Source organism: Oenanthe melanoleuca, chromosome 12, assembly GCF_029582105.1.
Source record: "Oenanthe melanoleuca isolate GR-GAL-2019-014 chromosome 12, OMel1.0, whole genome shotgun sequence".
NCBI lineage: Eukaryota > Metazoa > Chordata > Aves > Passeriformes > Muscicapidae > Oenanthe > Oenanthe melanoleuca.
The window spans coordinates 8,807,673-8,827,133 of record NC_079346.1 but is presented as its reverse complement, the minus strand read 5'-3'; the positions used below and the strand labels follow the sequence as shown (position 1 = coordinate 8,827,133).

Below are 19,461 nucleotides of genomic sequence, written 5' to 3'. Positions count from 1 at the left end.
TCCTGGGATGCTGCTTGTCAGCTCCTATGTCCTGTTGTCTCTGCTCAGGAGATAGCTGTGGAGTGTTGTGAGAAGGGCACCTGCATAGGTGTGGAGCACATACTGTCATGCACTGCATTCTGTTTTTGTTTCACTCATTTGTCTCGTCCTTTGTAGGCAAACTGAGAAGGCTTCTTGGTTTGCATCAGTTGTCTATTAACTAGGTATCATTATTGAACACAAAAATAGCTTTTCGATGAGATAAGGGAAAATAGATGTGTTGAGTTAGAAAAAAATCAGGAGGCTGTGCCAATATACATTTTCCCTCTGTGTAGAAATATTGTTGCTGCTCTCTTTGGCCATGAAGACTCTGGAGAGAGAAGAAAGGAATGAAAATAATATTTATATGCCCTGTATATTCTTAATAGTTTTGACAGTCATTTAACTTAGGTCAACAGTGATGCAAGTATATACTTAAAAGAGATTGAGATGTGACCTAAAAGCTTCCTCAAGAAGGAAGAGTAGGGAAAGATGAGTTAAGAGTTATACATATATATATATGGAGGATATGGGATTTTGTTCATTGGAATATTTTGGGTAAGACAAGAGGAAATGGTCTCAAGTTTCGCCAGGGGAGGTTTACATTAGATATTAGGAATTTATTTTTTTTTTTTTTAGCAGAAGGTTTGCCAAACTGGAACAGGCTGCTTTGGGAAGTGGTGGAGTCCTGGAGGTATTTAAAAGACTTGTGGATGTGGCACTGAGGAATATGGGTTAGTGATGGACTGGACAGTGGCGGTTTAAACTTGAACTCGATCTTGGAGGGCTTTTCTAACCTAAATGTTCTCAGCTGTCCTCTTGATGCAAAGTGAAAGTTGTGAAAATACGAAGCTGTTGAGTATTTTGAATAAAATCATCTTAGTCCTGGCTACTGCCAGTTGCTCGACAAACTGAAAGCTGTGAATCACTTTCCTGACTGTTGTTGCCAAACCAAACCCGGGGTTAGTATTTGCCCTTTGTTGCCTCTGATAATTGCTGACTTGAGCTCAAACCCCTGACTGATTTCACATTCTGAAGTGAAGAGCAAAAGGGCCTTTATAAAATAAAGCCACTGAGTATTATGCAGATGTTGCTCTGCAAACATATCAGAACAGTTTTGGCTGATTAGCAGTCAGCAGTCCCTAGCCTGTGACATGAATAAAATCATTTGTTCTTTTCACACATGAAAGCATGGCAGCTAATCCACTTCATATTTCTAAATTCAGAGAATGAAAACAAGCTGAGCTGTGTCTTGCCAGAAGAGCTGTGAGATCATTCCTGTTTCACCAAACTCAGATAAATAAATTCTACAGATGCAGAGCTTCTCTTTCCTGCATGGACTTTCTCTTCCTTTGACCACCCCACCTTATCCCACTTATATTCCCCAAGCTGTTTTCTGGCATGAAGTGAGGAGTAATACAAGTCAGTCATGGGGCAAAGGTGAGAGTGAAGGCTACGAGACATTAACTTGAATCTCTGAAAGATATGGTCTCATTATACTCTTAGGGTAGTAGAACAGTTTAGGTTGGGAGAAACTGCTGAAAGTTATCTGGTCCAACCCTCCTGTGTAGGACCAGCTTAGGTGAGAAAGTATAAAAACAAATTGGTGACAGGATAAAAACAGAATTACTCATCTGGAGACACACTGGATCCTAATTAATCTAACTTCAGATACGTTCTTCTTACCTCCTGTCATATACTAGGAAATCTAGTCCCATTTATTTATTCTTTGTTGCCACAGTTGCATAGTACAAAGTGCTAAAAGTAATTTAGCCACTACTCCATGTAGTGTAAGGAATCTCATCTTACAGTTCACTCATGTTGTGGGTTTGTTGATCAGAAATCAGGCCCAACAGTTCAGCTTCTCAATCTGGAAATAACATGTTTCTGTTAAGACACTTGAGTGGACTTAGGGAATTTCTTTGTGAGCTTCTGTCAGGACCCAAGAACTGAAGAGATGAATACCCTTCAAGGCTCTTCAGAGTCTCCAGTACATATATCCAGGTTTTCCCAATTGCTGGCAGAGAAAGTGGTATGAGACAGATAAACCCAATAGGCATGAAAAATGTAGCACTGGATTGTATCCCAGGAGGAGCTCTGTACCATTACTCCCATCTGAATTATATTTCAAATTAATATTTTTATGAAACTGTCTTTATCCTGGATCTGAGTGAGAGAAGTCAACAAATAGATCTTACTTTACTAGCTTATCCAAGGTCTGCAGTCTAATGTCTTATAGAAACAACAAAAGTATTTTTCCTGAGCAGGTTTTATACAGAGGAGATACTAGATCACAGTCAGAAAAAGGTTTCAAATATCTGTGGTTCGGTATTTTCATGTGCTCAGTATGAGGGTTTTGCTGGTTCCCAATGCTGAGTGCTGCCTTAAGACATCAACTTTTATTTCCACAAGGTGTGTTCTGTCACTATTCAGGCTGAGCCCCTTAAACTAATTTTATCCATTTCAGCAGAGTGCTCAGTAGCTTTTTCTAATGAGAGCTCTCTCAGGAAAAGTCAAGAACTTACTTTCAGTAAAATTTTGTGGTTTACTCCCAGTTTAGATACATGACTGTCATTATTACTGAAGTCAGAACACTTAGGCTTCAATTCATTCTGGAAAAGTATCAAAACTGGGCCCTTATGAGCAGTGGATAAAATGCTTAGGAGAGAACAGGCACAGCATTGGTGGTGAGGCAGCCAATCGTCACATAATCTTTACTTGCAGAGAGGTTTAATCTGTTAAGTAAGAAAAGTATTTTGTTTTTATGGAATAAGTCTCTCCTATAGCCTAGTGCTTATAATATCCCTTCCATTATTCCATAAAATAGGTCATATTTGGATGTCTTTACTTAAATAATGTTGTGGTTTCATGCTGTCAAGACATATTGTTGTGAAAATCCATTGTAATAGAGCTGTAGACTTTAACATATGTTTTAATGAACTGTCATAACTTGCTTAAAAATTTATTTCCTTGTGTTAAAAAAATTAAAAATCAACAGCACTAGCTGAGCAGAGATATGTAGACAAGTTTCTGGATGGAGATGGAAATTGTCAGCTTAAGTCTTTGGCCTGTTTCCTGGAATTTACCATCCCCTGGAGAAGGAAAAGCTTGTATTTTTGTCCACTGAATGTGTGACAACCCACAATTTAGGGAAGATCTGAATTATTCTGACTGTGAAAGTGGCCATAATTGCAGGGCAATTCCCAGTTAGTAGCAATGACAGGTCTGGTTATGCCTCCTAGCTGCAAGACTGAAATACTCGGTCTAATAGATTTGTCAGACTATCATTGAAGGATAGGAATACAGACTGTTTGCTTTTGATAAATATTTTCAAAGTTAGTGGTCATTATAAATGACCATTAGTTAGTAGTCATTACTAAATTGTTACAAAATAAATATTTTTTTCTTTTTATCTAGGTAAAATTCTTCATGAGTTAGAGGCCTTTGGTTCAAATTTTCCTCTTTTGCTCTGATTTTTGTTACAGCTGCAGCTGGGAAGGGTGACTCGGGTTCAGAAGCACCGGAAGATCCTGAGGGCAGCAAGAGACTTGGCACTAGATACCCTTATAATTGAGTATCGAGGGAAAGTTATGTTACGACAGCAATTCGAGGTCAATGGGCATTTCTTCAAAAAGTAAGAGTACTATGAAATGATTGGTATGAGAGCATCGTGGCACAGAGAGACTAGTGTCTCTGTGGGATAGTGCTCACTTACAGGGTCCTGTCAGCTGTGCCTTGCATAAAAATGGGAAATCAAATATAGCACCTCAGCTTGATGCTCTGCTTATGGACCAACACTCTAAAACAGATCTTTTAAATTGTTGGAAGTACATAAATCCCCAGAGCAATAGTGCTGATGGAAGTGCTGCTTCCAGTGAAGTGAGGGATACCTGTTAACAGAAGTGCTGTGAGAATTGGGTATTTTGGGAATTGAGATGTTCTGTTGCTTCTCCAGGCCATATCCCTTTGTGCTGTTCTACTCCAAGTTCAATGGCGTTGAGATGTGTGTAGATGCCCGCACCTTTGGTAATGATGCAAGGTTCATCAGGCGGTCCTGCACTCCAAATGCAGAGGTAAATTCTCTCTTCATCATCACTGTAATTGCAAATACATGTTTTACACGAGCTTAGTGCTTTCCCTAACTTAAAATGCACTAAATGCAGTAAATTCTCTATGTCTTTTGCTTGTTTGATGGTTTATACTTGGAACATGAGGAAGATTTTTTTGCAAAAGAGAGATTTACTTTATGTCTTTCTTTTGGCTGCACAATGATACTGAGGGCAAGCAGGTTGTAGTAGTTGTAAGTGGTAAAGTACAGTATGAAACAAGAACAGTGAAGCAGGCTTTTCCCTATGGAGAATCTGGGATAATTATTCATAGAGTAGAATAAGAGCTATTTTGCAAAAGGAGGCTTCCGTCTTGGAAGTAGGAAATGTAACCTGTGGAGACGTCAGTTTCTTTCTACTTTGTTTAAGGTTCGTCATGTGATTGCTGATGGGATGATCCACCTGTGCATCTATGCTGTTGCCACCATTGCCAAGGACACAGAGGTTACCATCGCCTTTGACTATGAGTACAACATCTGGTGAGTCCTTCACCTCGCCCCGGAGCTCTCCACTGCCCTCCTGGACTGGACATCTTCCTCCAGCCCTTTCCTCGCATTCTACATTTTGCTCCGTTTTCTACTGAATTGCATTTCCCGGCTATTCTGTCCAGTTCTGCTGGCATATTCTACAATAGAGGCCATAAGGTAGCCTGCTGTCCTTGCTTTGGCACGTGGTGAGATGTTTAGTAGGAGATGTATTGAATGTCTCTGTGCAGGGGTTGAGAAATGAAGAGTGACACGAATTATGTTTGTGTTTTGGAGCAGCAATTATAAAGTGGACTGTGCGTGTCACAAGGGGAACCGGAATTGCCCTGTGCAGAAACGTAGCCCAAATGCTGCAGAACACCTACCTCCACCTGTTTTAGGCACACTGATTGGGGCAGAAACACGCCGGCGAAAGGCCCGCCGGAAGGAGCTAGAAATGGAGCAGCAGAGCATTGCGTCGGATGAGAACAGCAGTCAGCAAACTGAGGAAGTTCCTGAGGGACCTGCACCAGTCAGTGACAATGAGGTAAAATCTTTGGCCCTTGTTATGTATGTTACCTTTCAGTGCTGCAGGAGTCTGATCCAATAGCATTGGAATCCTCAGAACAGAAACTGCAGGAAGCCTTTTTAAATCTTTAGCACATGAAATTACCATAGAAATCTTGGTAACTTCGACACAGTACTGGGTTACTAAATCTGGGTTTCTCTCTCAGGTGCAAGAGAAGGAGGAGAAACAAGAAGGGGAGAAAGAGGAGCCTGCAGAGGAACAGGGAGCCTTGGTCCACAGCAGACGGGCAAGTACCTCTCTGTCTGGGTATCACCCTCTTTAGGACTTGCTTCATACAGTGACCAACAGGTCCAGTTGGTTATTTCACTTGTTTGAACACAAATCCCATCTGTTACTGATCTTCAGTAATGTGATTAACAACAGGAGGGAAAAAAAAGAGGGGGGGAGGAGTAAAAAAAACCACCCAGGTTTGGTTGACTTTGAGTCACAGGATTTATGTTCTTCAGGTGCTGCAGATTAGGATATATACTATAGATTTGTTTCCTCATTGAGGGGTTTAACTGTTACTTTCAGCACGGTTCTATAGTCTAAAATACACCTTTAGCAAAACCATCAGCATGCGATTCCAGAAAGGTAATTGGACCTTTTTTATGTTCCAGCTGCCCTTCCTTATTGCCAGTACAAGAATTTATGGCACTATATAGAACCATAGCATAGTTTGAGTTGGAAGGGACTATCAAAGGTCACGTAGTCCTACCCCCCTCAGTGAGCAGGGATATCTTCAATTCAATCGTGCCATGAATCAGAACCTGTTTTTTCTTAAACCTTGATCATTTTTGCTGGATTAGATATGTAAACAGGTATCTGTTCATTGTATGGTTTCATAAATATGTTGCCATGTGGGGAAAAGGGTAGGATCAAGTTGCAAAAGTTAATAAGAGGGGCAGGCCACGAACAGTACGATTGGTACTGACTTAGGAAATCTCCTTGTTTCCAAATTGTTGTCATCTTAAGCAGTCTTCTTGATCAAAATATATCTCAGTGCTCTGTGATCTTTGATAATACAGTCCTTTTTTTGCCTTCATCTTTACTGAGGAGAGCTAGTGTTTTTTTTTCTTGTGCTGCTTATGGCTCCTGGGATTGCTGCTTGGATTAGAATGTTTTATGCATGTGAATGGAGCCATTGTGGCTCTTAATTCATTACTTTAAATAAACAAGAGAAATCCAAACGAAAATGCAAATACACAATTAAAACAACCAATCAACCAGAAACCTAAGGAAGAAAACCAGAAAAATTGCTCCCATCCTTTTACCAGCCAACAAATGTATTGAAGCTAGGAATTCCCTGTTTTTCTTTGCTCACCAATATCGTAATCACCTGTCTTCCTCTAATTAGAGATACAGATCTGCCAAGTGTAAATTTCCTGAGAATGCTTTAAATGTTAAGATAGTGCAGCAACTTGGAGATCGAAGGGCCATCCGGCAGAGAGACCTTGGATTAACTGATGGATTTTTTTTAGAACAGATGAGATAAAGCAGTCGGCGTCTACTGAAATTTGAATGAGAGCAGTCTTCCATCAGATTGGCCTTGAAGCTTAGAGGGAAGATTTCATTTTAATGCAGGGAGGCTGATCTGTTTTTGGGACAGAATAGTTCAGTAAGCCTAAGTGAACTGTTAGTTTCCCATCAGCCTGTAAGCCCTGTTCCTGTAGGTTGCACCAGTTAATCTGCTTTAATGCGATTCAGTTTTCTATACTTGGCATCAGGTAAATACCCATATCTATAGTTTCCCTAGTCGCTTTTAGCGCGCGCGTGTGTGTGTATGTGTAGATTTCTTAACAGAAAACGGTAAAGGCCAAGCTGTGGGCTTTAAGGTATTTTCTCCATGATAAATCTCAGAAGATACTTGATCCCTCTTCTTAAAACCCACTTGATTCTTGCCAGTCACTGCAACATTATTGTACTGGGCTTTTTATATCCATAATTACCAATTGTTCCTGACACAGCCAGGTGATAACATTTCCTGTCTTTTCTGTTTACCTACTAAATTGACTTGTTTTGCCTGTTCTGTTTTTCTTATCCACTATGTAAGCTGCTTAGACCAGAGCTTTTATTTTTGAGCTGGGTCATCTTCTGACATTCTTGCTGTGAAAAGAATGAATCCGGAACATTTTAATCAGCTTGTGTGGTGTATTACACTTGCTGCAAATTAGTGAATCATATACTTCTCTTGCCCCTGGCTTCTGTTTGGTTCTAACGTTTGGTCATTAGCAAATGGCTCTATTTGTTTCCAAGTCATCTCTTCTTTTTAGGTTTTTTTAGGCTTTCTTAGGGTTTTTTAATTCTTCAGAATTATGCATTTTCTTGTGGCTGTTTTATAAATATAACTCAATAGTATCTAAGTGGTCCTATTTAAGAACAAAGTTGAGTTCTTCTACTTGAGCTACAAACACATGATTATGTTGTTATTCTGGGAAATTTGCCATATTGAAAAATGCAAATAACTGATAAGAACTGCTTCTCTCTGTCCTCTGTCTGGCTTTTGTCATTGCTGTTTGGCAGTTGTTCTCTTTGTACTGCTTCCCATATCTGTTCTTGCCTTGTTTATGTGCATAATTCACCATGCTTACTTCAATTTACCCTTGTGTTGTAGTCCCGGGAAGACAGGAAGGTAGAAGCCATCATGCACATGTTTGAGAACTTAGAAAAGAGAAAGAGGAGACGAGAGCAACCATCAGACCGTAACAGCACTGATGCTGAAATCAACACCAATTCTGAAGCTCCTGAGGTGGAAGAAGTAAAAACAGAGACTCCTGAAACTGAAGATGGAAGTTCAGCACTAAGTTCTCCTCCTCCTCCTCCTCCTCCTCCTCCTCTTCCTCCTCCTCCTGTTTCTAACAGTACCAGCACTACTGGGGTGAATACACGACGCTCCTCACAAATAGCGGTAAGATGAAGATAGAACTGTTTGCTATCTTGTACAAAGCTCAGGTGCAGCATTTCTGGTCATAAGATCGTTCAGGTGGGGAGGAGCTTTGTGAGCTCTTTGAGTTAGGTAGGGACAGCTCTGAAGCTAGACCAGGCTAGCCAGTGTTTTACCCAGTCTTTTCTTGAAAACCTCCAGGGATGGAGATTGCTCCTTTTCTAATTCATGACTGTTAGGTTGAAAAAAATTGCTATGTATCCAGTCTGAACCTCTCATTTCAGTGTATGTCCATTGATGCACCACTGCATCTTCTTAGTGGCTTCAGGCTGTTTGTAGGAAGACTGCTGTTATATTCCCCTCAGTCCTCTCTGGGCTGAACAAGCCCAGCTCCTTCTGCAGGTGAACCGCTATTGGTGTAAGTTGGTGTGAACTTAAGTTGGATGCGTAAGTGCAGTGATGGAAAGTTCTTTTCTTTTTGCTTGGGGTTTTTTTGACCCAGTCTTCTCTGGATGCATGTGTTCCCATTTTATGGCAGGCTTTAGATACTTGCCTGGAGTACTCCATGTCAGTTCAGGTCAGGAATAAGAGCAGTTACCTTGAGACAAGCAGCAAGTTTCCTATTGCTGCTTTCTTCCTAAAGACCCATGTTCTGTCCTTTAAGAATGCAGAAGACAAAACCATAATGTGGCAGTGTTGAAGGGTACCCAAGGCCATCTTATGAACCAACACAGAGTCCAACAAGATTTTGAGAGTCAGGTAGTGTCAATAAATAAATCTCAATTCTCAATCCTGTATGCAGAGAAAAGGAATACTCTTAGAGGAGCTCAGACTAATGACAGTTTATTTTGTAGGATGCTGTCACCGAAAAAACAGTGACTAAGCCAGCTCCAGCAAAACCCTCCAGGCCCCGACCAAAAAGTCGCTTCTCTCGATACCGGACCAGTTCAGCACAAAGACTGAGAAGGCAGAAACAAGCCAGTTCCCAGCAAGCTGAACTCACACAGGCTGTCCCTGAGGAAGGAAGCACTGCCAGCTTGGTAACCACAACAGATGTCAGCAATGTGGAAGGGCCAGGAGAAGGCAGACAGTTGACAGGATCTGACCCAACTGCTATCCTGGCTACAGGATCCCAGTCTAATCGAGCTGCAGTAAAGTACCCCAAAACAAAAAAGGTAAATATGATCAAAATATGATCAAGTGCTCAAGGTTGGGATGGAGATACTCATTTAGGATGCAAGAAAGAGGTTAACTTTGAGCTTAGAATTGAAGACCAGGAAGGAATGTGACTGCAACTGTCATGTACAAGCTAGGATAAAGTTGAAAAGGAGGAAAAATTGCAGAAGCTAGCAGGCAGTTGCCACATACTGGGCATATATTAGCTATTAATACATTTAGTTCTGTGTCTAGAAACTAGTTTTGAACAGGGTGATCAAGTTTTTGGAGAATCTTCTAATAAGATGAATGGAGCATAAAATCGAGCTGCTTCTGTGACATTGGGTTGTCTCCCAACAGGTGAGAATTGGATTTGACACAGGAAGTCTTTCCTGTAGAGAAGGAGGGGAGGGTTTAGCATGTGGGCTGACCTGAGCATTGCTTCCTATACACCACTGTGACACATTGCCTTTCTTCCTCACCTGTGCTGGTTGCACTGACGTGTGTGTTTCCTCCTTCAGTACCTTGTTACAGAATGGCTGAACGACAAGGCAGAAAAGCAGGAGTGTCCAATTGAGTGTCCTCTGCGCATTACTACAGATCCAACAGTGTTGGCAACTACCCTAAACATGTTGCCAGGTCTCGTGCACTCCCCGCTGATTTGTACCACACCTAAACACTACATTCGCTTTGGTTCACCCTTCAACCCTGAGAGACGTCGAAGGCCCTTTCTGTTGGATGGCATTTACAGCTCCTGTAAGAAGGTATGTTTGCTCATGTCTTACTTTTACACGATGTACGCTCATCTTACTACCCCCCTTGTAAAGCTGTTGTGTCCTTTTGGAGTTTATGTCCATGTATTCCCGCTGAGCTTATGTGCTGATGCAGTGTCCAGGCTATGACTGCTGACCTCCTTGCCAGAGTTCAGTTTTCATCCTTGCCTTTTGCCATGGTAGAACAACTGTTCTGTATCTGCCCTTTTAGAAACATGTACTTTCAGATCTGCAGTGGCTGTTTATTATCCAGCATACACAATTCAAAGAGTGTTGATTGTTTCCCTTAGAAAGTTTTATGTTACTACTTTCACAGTCAGAAGAGAGTTGGCATTGTGGAGATAGGACTTTGTTGCAGAGGACCTCTAGAATTCAGGACCTCAGTTAAAATCCATTGTCTTTGGAGAGCCTTTGTGGTTTAAAACCTTTGAGTTTTCCTGTTCACAAGAAGAATTCCACAGCTCTTTGTTTGGCATCACAGACTGCCTGTCTACAACAGATACCTGAGGCCATGCAGGAAGCTTTAAACAAGCCCAGCTAAGGATTTAGTTCTCCAGAGATGACCAGTAAATGCCAGCATTTACCCATCTGCAGGGAAGGCAGGGTAGTTCGCTCAGTCAGATTTGTATTGGAATCCATCTTCCCTGTTGCCTGTTGGTTTTGCTCACAGACTTTCCAGTTCCTGTGTGATTACCTGAGAAAAAAATTACAGAAATCTTTTCTGCTATTCCTGTCTTGGTGGCTTTCAGGTACCATGTCCTGGTTTCTTTGCCTTCCTGTGTTTGAGGGTATTTTTCCAGAGAGAATTCTTGGACTTCACTGTTTTCCACCTTCAGCCAATTTGTTGTCATGCCCTAACAGTCTCTCCAGTATTTTCTTCATAGGTAAAGCTCTTCTTGGTTTGTATATAGATGTATGACAACACCTTGTCTGTTTCTGTGTGCCTGGGCAACCTCCCTCATGCATCTTTAAGCTGAGAACTGCAAGGTTTGAGCTTCTTTTGAACTGTGACAGTTTCTTTGAACCCCAGGGAAGAGAGAACCATTCAGAGCAAAGCTGGCAGAGTTATTTGCAGTTTTATACTCAGTTGCCATACAACTGGCCAGCAAGCTCAAAATTGAGGGAAAACTATTGTCATGGAACAAGTCTTCCAATCTGTTGCATTTGACTATTTTCTAGTCAAATTATAATTCTCACTGCTGGATAGGGAGTGGATTAATCTCACTATGGATGACTTCAATTTAGTCCACACCTTCCTGTGAAGTTGTTGTGTTGAAGAATGTTGTGTTACAGCTGGGACATTTTCAAAGCAGGAAAGTTGCTTTGTGTGTTCTAACCTGTATCCATTTTGTGCATCCCAGTTTGACTGAGTTTTCTTTAACAGATTGATTTAAACTTATGTTCAGTTTGTGATTTTGTATGTTTGTTAGAGCGACCCATTAGTTTTGTAGTAGCCTGTAATTGTAGAAGTGATTGTTCTAGCCTGTGCTAAGATGTCGTGTTTTTCTCTATCCATTTTCCAATTTAGTAGGAAAATTATTGTCATCTGGCATTCTTGTTTCTTAATCTGAAAATTTAAATACAGTGCTATTCCATTAAATAGTTAATAAAGTACTGAAATTTGCTGTGTCCAGAACAGATATTGCAGAAATAATTTGTTAGATTTCTACCTTTTGAATATAAGTAATTGTTATCTGTTCCAGTGAGGGGTTTCATCCATTTTGTAGATCCCTGGCTTTTTCTTGGAAAATGCTTTTTAGCATTTGGTGATTTTATGATTTAAGAGTCTGGAGATGTAGAAGTCTGCTTCTCATGTTCAGGAATGTTTAGAAAACTCACAGGGAACACCTCCTTTTCAGCCAGCTGAGGTCTAGAAATGGTCCAGAACTTGATGATATGCTCTCTCAAGACCTGATCTGTGTCTTGTCTACTATTGACTACTCAGCCAAGGAGGTTGATTTATAAAGGCTGTTGAAATAGATCACATATTTTCTTGGATTGTCAGCAGGCCTCATCCTTAAACTACTGAGAACTGTGCCAAAAATTCAGCTGATGATGTCAGTTTGCATCCAAAGCATGGCAGTGTCTGAACTTCGCAAGGAAACTGAACTGTAAGCTGCTCTCACGTTAATCACACACTGTGCAGTGACTTGGCTGTCAGATCAGATGCCACGTTTGAGGTAGAGGTGCTCCAGACTGGCTGGCACTTCTCCCTTTTGCTGGCAGCCACAGTGGAATCCCTTGAGTTCCATTTGAACAGAGAAGAAGCATCTGCTGTACGGTAGCGAAGGCCTTCAAAATAGATCCTGTCACCTGCTCTTCATCCTCGCATTGAAGTTTTCACTTTGAGGATTGTGGCCACTGAGTTTGTGATGTACTTTCACGATAGCTTTGAGGAATCATAAGACACACACATGTATCTCTAATAGGATACACATTGCTGGCATGCAGATGAACTGTGGATTGCTGAAAGGTAAAAGTACAATTTTAAACCTCTCCAGGACAAGAAGAGTCTGGTAAAGTGAGTCCCCTGGGTAAACTACACAAATGAAAATTGCTGTTTGCTTTTTTCCTGCAGCTTGCCATCATTTCACTGGATCACCTGTGTGTTTTCCCTTGTATTGTGGCAGTTACCCTTATAGTAGAATAAGCAAAGGTTCCTTCCTGCCATCAGGAGTCAGTTTGTATCAAGATACAGGGCTGGCACACCCACTGCAGCAGCTGATTTGCTGAGGCTTCAGTTCATGTTCGCTTGTGTGAGATGTGAAACAGTCTTAATTGTCCATGTTCGGAAGACTACTGTAACTTATCTTTTTTATTAGTAGCTGAAGAAAAGACTTGCTTTTATTAGTTTTTTTGGCTTACCCTCCTTAAAAACTGCTGCTTGCATTTTAATCAGATATTTTTTTGCTTAAATTTATTCTCCTAGGCAGGAAACAGCTTTTTTGCAAAAATCAGTGGTTGTAGATAGTTCATGATATTTTTGTCCCTTTTCTTTTAAATTATTGTTGTTTTAATATAAGTTTTAGGTGCCACTGTTCTGCATTTTTATAAATATAATTTGCCGTTTACTTACCTCTGTACTGCTGATGATTGCTGCTCCCAGAACCCATGTCAGGAAGGGCCACAGTAGGTGGTGGGCTCAGTGCTGACAGCTGTGTTCTAACACACTCCCACTCGAGCTCACGCCAGCAAGGTAACACCAGGCTGCTGAGCAGCCTGCCCTGCTCCACACAAGTGTAGGAGTTGGAGTGCATCCTGCAGGATTGCAGAGAAAGTACCTGAGGAGTTCCACGTTTATGCAGTTTCGTTTTGTTTCAGCGCTGGATCAAACAAGCCCTGGAAGAGGGGATGACTCAGACCTCACCAGCTCCGCAAGAGAACAGAACCCAGTGTCTATACCAAAGCAATGAGAACAGCAGCTCCTCCAGCATCTGCAAAGATGACACAGGTAAGTGCTCAGCACCATCAGGGCAGCCTGGGAACTGGAGTCAGGCTGGGGAGGGTGCTGAATACCAAAGGCAGCTGTACAAGTAGCATCTTAATGTGTCCTGCTGCCTGATGGCACAGTTTATGGGTAGGTGAGAATGTTGCTTTGCCGTTCATTCAAATTTCTGCAGACCAATTCTAGCTTGAGCATCTGTAAAGTTTCTCAGTATTTTCCTACGAAAAGGTAATCACTTAATATTGCATTATCAATCTCAGTGCTCAGGGATATCTTGTACAATGGAAGGGAGGGGGTAGAGGGAAGAGAGCCCAGGATCATCTCTCTTCAACAAGATGCTGTTAAAAGGACAACTAAATACCTACTCACTGTAGGAAGATGTAGCAAAATCTTATAGGTACATGTGTAATAAACAAACAGCCTAAGTCTCAAGGATGGAGAAGCTAAAATCTGTGAGTAAAGCACCAGAATGGTTAAATATTATATCTGAATTTGCAGAGAAAGAGAGTGAAGATCAGCCCAGTCAGGGATCAGTTTTACAAGGATGACAAACAGGAAGCTAGACATCACACAGATAATAAAAATTAGATTTTTAAAAGGTTAGATGAATAGGAAATAAACAATGCCAGAAACAATAAATGTACATCTCGAGCAAGGCCTAACCTGTAGAATTTACTGGTGAATTGTTTTCAGGTTTTTTTTTAAACTAAGCATCAAAAAAGATTATTATTTTGAAGAAAGGCAGAACTGAGGGAAAGGCTTTAATCTTTTGTGGAAGTGGAAATGTGCTTGGGCTGTATTGATGTAGCCTAAAGAGAACTATTAGGTTCAGGTAATGATAACTGAGCTACCTCTGATTTGTTTGTAAGAATCACAATGACATGTCCTCTGACCTCTCTCCTCTCTTCTCTCCTCTTTTTAACCTTTCTTGTCTTCCTTTCCCCTAGCTCCCTCTTGTGCTTACTTCTAGTTGAAATATTTGCTTTCCTCGTTCAGTGCATGTTTCTGATGATGTATTGTTCTGTTACCAGTATTTAGACATGTAGGAGCTATCCAGAGGTACTTCATTTTTAGGAGTCTTTTGTAGTTGTATTGAAGGCTTCATTTGGGCTGGGAGTAGGGGAAAGAAGACAACCTGTGATTTGCTCATGGTCAGTGGTTCAACCGTGTGCTCAGCTCAGTTTGTGTTTCAGACTTGCTGAGTCCCCTGAAGAAGTGGAAGTCTCGCTATTTGATGGAGCAGAACGTTAAGAAGCTGCTGCGGCCGCTGTCCCCGGTGACGCCCCCGCCTCCCGTCCCTCCGGCTCCCGGCGCAGCGAGCCCGCAGCTCGCCACGCCCTGCTCCTCGCTGCCCGCGGAGGAGGAGAGCCGCAATGGTTACGGCATCATGTTCTCACCCATCCCCTCTCTGGCTGCCAGCCGCTGCAATACTCCACTACAGTTCGAGGTAAATCTGCCCAGGACTGGGTGTGCTCAAAAGAAAAGAACAGCAATATTTGTAGCAGAGGTGGAACTAGGGACGCCTTTCTTTTTGAGCATGTATTCCTGAGCAACATCACAGTCTTAGCCTCAAGAGCACTGCTGCTTTTCTCTTCTGCTTCACTTCTGGACAGATCTCCTGCTCTGTGAAATGTCAAACTTTGCTACAGCTCAGCCTCCCCTCACTTTGTAGCTATCAGTAACATTAGTCTTATTTTTTTTTCTATTTCTGCAGGGTAGCTCCTAAATTTCTCAGGTTTTTCAGTGATCTTTAATCATCTTCTCTACTTCAGGTCTCTGTGCCAATGGGGTTTTCAATCCCTGCTGCTTCCAAAGAGTACAAGTATTCCATTTCCAGAGGCTGTAAGATATCCTTGGCTCCTCTTTTCCCAAACAGCTTTCAGTAACCCTGAGTATGGCAACAAAACTTCATGTCATCTTCCACTATATTCTCTGGTTTTCTTTAAGTGGACTGGGTAAAAGGAAACTGCCTTAATACTTTGGATTTCTTGATAGTTTTCCTTCTGCAAAAATTAATTCATTAGAATTAATGAGCAGGCTGTGTAGGTGGTTTCCATTGCTCTGAACTCTGTGGGAGATTTACCAGTATTCATCCAGCCAGGACACTCCACTCTGTGCCTGTGAATAGGGATCGTGCTGCTTGCAGGTTTAGTTTTATTTTTTAGTAATGCATATTTTCATTTAAAAACCCTCATGGAAGACTTCAAGACAGCTGCTCATACTCTGCCAGTTAAAACCATCTTAAAAAATGGTGCAGTGATGGCCTGCTCCATACCAGGACTGACTGTCCTGCAGGACTCCCTCATCTCTTTTGCAACAGGGCAGATATTCCTTCCTGGTACTTTCAGCTTAGTGTGCTTTGATTATTTTGATTGAGAGCCCTTTCTTGAAAGCTGTTTGAGAGGCAAGTCTGTAGATTTTAGCAGGGAAGATTGTGGAGCATTGAGGAGAGAGGTGCAAGACTGTTTCAGGCAGAAAAAGCCTTACTGGAAACCTTTGGTTGAGGTGACAGATCAGGGCAGTGCTGCCATGAACCTCCACAGTCTAATCACTCCTTTCCACTTTAGTGTTAATTAGCCTTGATTTCAATGGGTATCTATAACTTACTTGCCTTTTACCTTTTTTCCTCTTGAAAAAAATCCAACAACTCACTGGACCAAAGTTTGAATGAGTGAATGCATCTCCACAAGTATAAAACTGTGGCAGTGTGAGAAAAGAGCAACACAAAAATTCTTCCATCAGTTTACAAGCTTCCTCAAGCAAGCAGAAGTTGTGACTTCCCATCTTGTCTTGTTGGGAAATATATTTTTTAACAAACTTCCTTCTTGACTGATTTCCTAGCTGCTCTCTGTAAAGCTTGTATCACAAGCTTCTGAACCTCTGTTTGTCAGGTTTTTACAGATTGAGGTTTTTCAGACTCAGTTTTGTGATGTTTTTAGAGTGGAAATAACTTAGAGGATGCTTGGCCCCTCTATATTCATAAGAGTGGCCAGAAGCATGATGACATGCCTCTGCTTTTTTTGTGGAATTTGTCAGAACTTTTTGTTAAGAAGTTTCTGAGATTCCTCCGTTTTCTGAGGTTTTCTAGTTTGCAGAAAACAGTACTCCTGCTATATTTCTCTGATAGCAACATAGCTCTGGGAATCCTGCCTCTCTGATTCTATTTTAGGCCTGCTCAGTAGCATGGAAAGGGAAGAGCCCTTAACTGTGGTGTCACATGTGTACACTGCCTTTACTGATAGGTGCTCAGATAATACAACATTTCATAAAGCTGGCTGCTCACACCTCTTCTGTTGATTTGAGCTGGAAAGGTGGCCCACAGTGGATTGAAAGAGACACGTTTGTTTTATAGTATATGTCTATATGTAAGGTCATCTTAGTCTTTGGAGGATCTTAGTTTACTTTCTGGGCTATACCAGCTTTTCTTCTCTCTCATGTTCTTAGACCAAAAAACGTAAGTGTCTTTCTCTATTCTTCATGGTGCAAAATCTGTCTGACAGCATCAGAAATAATAAAGAGTTGGCTGCTGCTTTTCTTAACATTCATGTTTTGGGTACTAAGTTGCATCATGAGATGCAGTAACCCAGTCCTATCTGTGCTTCCAGGAAGCTTTAGAAACCAACCATGATGCTGTCCAGGCTGGGGCCAGTTGTTGGGATAGTTGTTTACAATCACCATTGCTAACCTGTGTGCTTTTGTACATTGTAATTACCTCTTGACTTTGGAAGTAGATGAATAACTAGATGCTTTTCCCTCCTCTAGAACGTATCCTCCCCCGAGAGCTCCCCTGCGCATAGGCCTGAGTCCATGTCACCTGAGGTAGTTATGGCACCTGGGCACTGTGTGTGGTGGGAGGGGAGGGAGGAGTGTGCAGGCATGGCAGTAAGGCTGAGGAGAGTTTTCAGGGTTATCACAACAAAACAAACAAATTGAAATCTGGAATTTGATTCGCTTGTTGGCCCTTGTGAGAAACAAACGGTGCAAAGACTCAGTATGTCTCAGCTGCTGAGGTGCAGGCAAGAGATTTGGGGATGCTGGAATTAGCATCACCAATTTCAGGCTCAGCCCAGCCCAATAGTGGTACTGAGTAGTGGCCAAATGGCTGCTGGGGAAGGGAGAGCCTTCACTGCCAGTTTTGACTGGCGAGCACACAGTGGTACACCTGACCTGCTCTCTTCAGCCTTGACTTACCACCTACTCACTTGCAGACTGAAAATATTGAAGAGATGCTAAAAAATAGTATTTTGCTTACCCTGACCTGTTGTAAAAGATGAGATTAACTACTTTGCTCAGTTGTTTCATAGTAGAAAAATATGTGCTCATCTCCAATGTGGTGGATTACTTGGAGCTGTAATACAGCAGGGGAAATGTTCTCTGCAACAGCAGGAGAGCAGAGTTGGTGCCTGGTGCTGCTGTGTTTTTCCCTCTGCACTGTAGTCCTGCAAAGAGGATGAAATCTTGTCAGTTATACTCATTGTCTGAGATCCTGACATATTAATGTGGTGAAGGAGATGATTATTCTGCTGCCCTGGAGGGTTTTTGGCACTTTAAGTAGATAAATTAATATACTGTTGTATCATTGCCTAGTGCTCCACAAACTCTGACAGCACAAAGATTATGCCATTGTGGTTTTGTTGGAAATTGTGAAATGTAAAAATGCAGTAGAAATTAAATGAATGTACTATTGTTAGAGATTTCCAAAGCTCACAATAAGTGAAAACAAATGGCTTAGAGGTCTTGGGTATTTTATTGTTAGGAAGTTGGTAGTGGCTGACTTGGGACAGACAAGAACTTGGCTAATAAAACAGCAGAAGGACAGCAGATCTATTCTATTCTCTCCTGGCTACTGCTCTGTGTTAACATCAACTTGGGGATGTATGAGGCAATTGAAAATGCTGAGTTTAATTCATTAACTGCCTGGGGATAGTGTTGAGCTTTATCCTCTTGCTGCAGAAGGACTGCTGAAGGGGAAAGAGCATCCCATGTTGGACAGCTGAACTGATCATTGTTGAGTCTTAGTCATTCCCCTGTGGAACGAGCAGAACAGTGCAGGAAAGAACCAAAGGGGTAATCAGAAAGGAACGGGGAAACAGGAAGCTAGCATTGTACAGAAGATTTTCTGACTTAAATTTCACTCCCTACCCTTGCTTAACCCTTTTCCTGACTACCCAACCCCCTCCTATATCCTCGGATTTTCCAGGTCTGCCTCCGATCCGACCTGGATTTGAAGGCTGGGTACCTGGATTCCAGTGCAAACACCTGCCAGGAACGGCCATCGCTGCTCAGCTTTGCATCCTCAGATGTGGCTCCACAATCCTCCACAAACTCTACTTCGGAGATGAACTTCCCAGGGAAAAGTGGGGAAGCACAGATGCTGCTACGAAGCTCTGATCAGGCTTTTCGGACAGAGTTTAATTTAATGTATGCCTTCTCCCCACTGAACGCTATGCCACGTGTGGATGGGGTGTTGCGGGGGTCTCCTCCTTTGGGAGAGAGGAAGCCGGTGAATTCGGAAGCAGGGTGCTGCAGCTCTCCTGCAGAAGGGTACTTCAGCAGACACGAGTCAGGGCTGCTCAAAGAGACAGTGCATGGATCCATGTCCCCCTGCAGTGAGAGGGCTTCTGAAGGCACCAGAGCTGCTCCTCAGAATCCACCACAAAGGAAGAAGGCAAGTACTCCTGTAAAAGAAATTCTTAGATTGCCGTGACGTTTACAGTTCCCACTCAGGTTCCTGCAAAGACTTATAGGGAGAACAAAGGGAGTCTGGGCAAATTATCCAGGCATCCAGTGCCTGGGTGAAAACAGTCGTTACAAGAGAGAGAGTTACCCTTTAGGCAAGATTTTGATGTGAGAAGTGGAAAAAAAAGACAGCACAGTGCAAATACATCTGGGATCACAGAAAAATGAGCAGGATGCTGGCAGCTTTCATTAACAGTTGTTAAACTGAGACAAGACCCAGAGCAATAACACAGTGCAGCTGTACAGCTGGGGGAGGTGTTATTTATCAGGATGAAAAGGGTCCTTACTAGGAAAGAGGGTGTAATGTTT

The 19,461-nt window shown here is 42.0% G+C and overlaps 1 protein-coding gene across 3 annotated transcripts in view; it reads left to right on the top strand.

The window, feature by feature from the left end:
• Nucleotides 1–19,461, top strand: part of SETD5 (SET domain containing 5) — a 63,750-nt gene that overhangs the window by 35,627 nt on the left and 8,662 nt on the right. For all 3 annotated transcript variants that reach the window (XM_056501266.1, XM_056501265.1, XM_056501264.1), the window contains 12 exons: nt 3,504–3,652; nt 3,974–4,091; nt 4,494–4,603; nt 4,889–5,135; nt 5,323–5,403; nt 7,771–8,064; nt 8,895–9,215; nt 9,717–9,959; nt 13,290–13,419; nt 14,607–14,860; nt 17,176–17,232; nt 18,614–19,081. In XM_056501266.1, the coding sequence (XP_056357241.1) occupies nt 3,504–3,652; nt 3,974–4,091; nt 4,494–4,603; nt 4,889–5,135; nt 5,323–5,403; nt 7,771–8,064; nt 8,895–9,215; nt 9,717–9,959; nt 13,290–13,419; nt 14,607–14,860; nt 17,176–17,232; nt 18,614–19,081 (2,472 nt within the window). The remainder of the gene's footprint in view (nt 1–3,503; nt 3,653–3,973; nt 4,092–4,493; nt 4,604–4,888; nt 5,136–5,322; nt 5,404–7,770; nt 8,065–8,894; nt 9,216–9,716; nt 9,960–13,289; nt 13,420–14,606; nt 14,861–17,175; nt 17,233–18,613; nt 19,082–19,461) is intronic.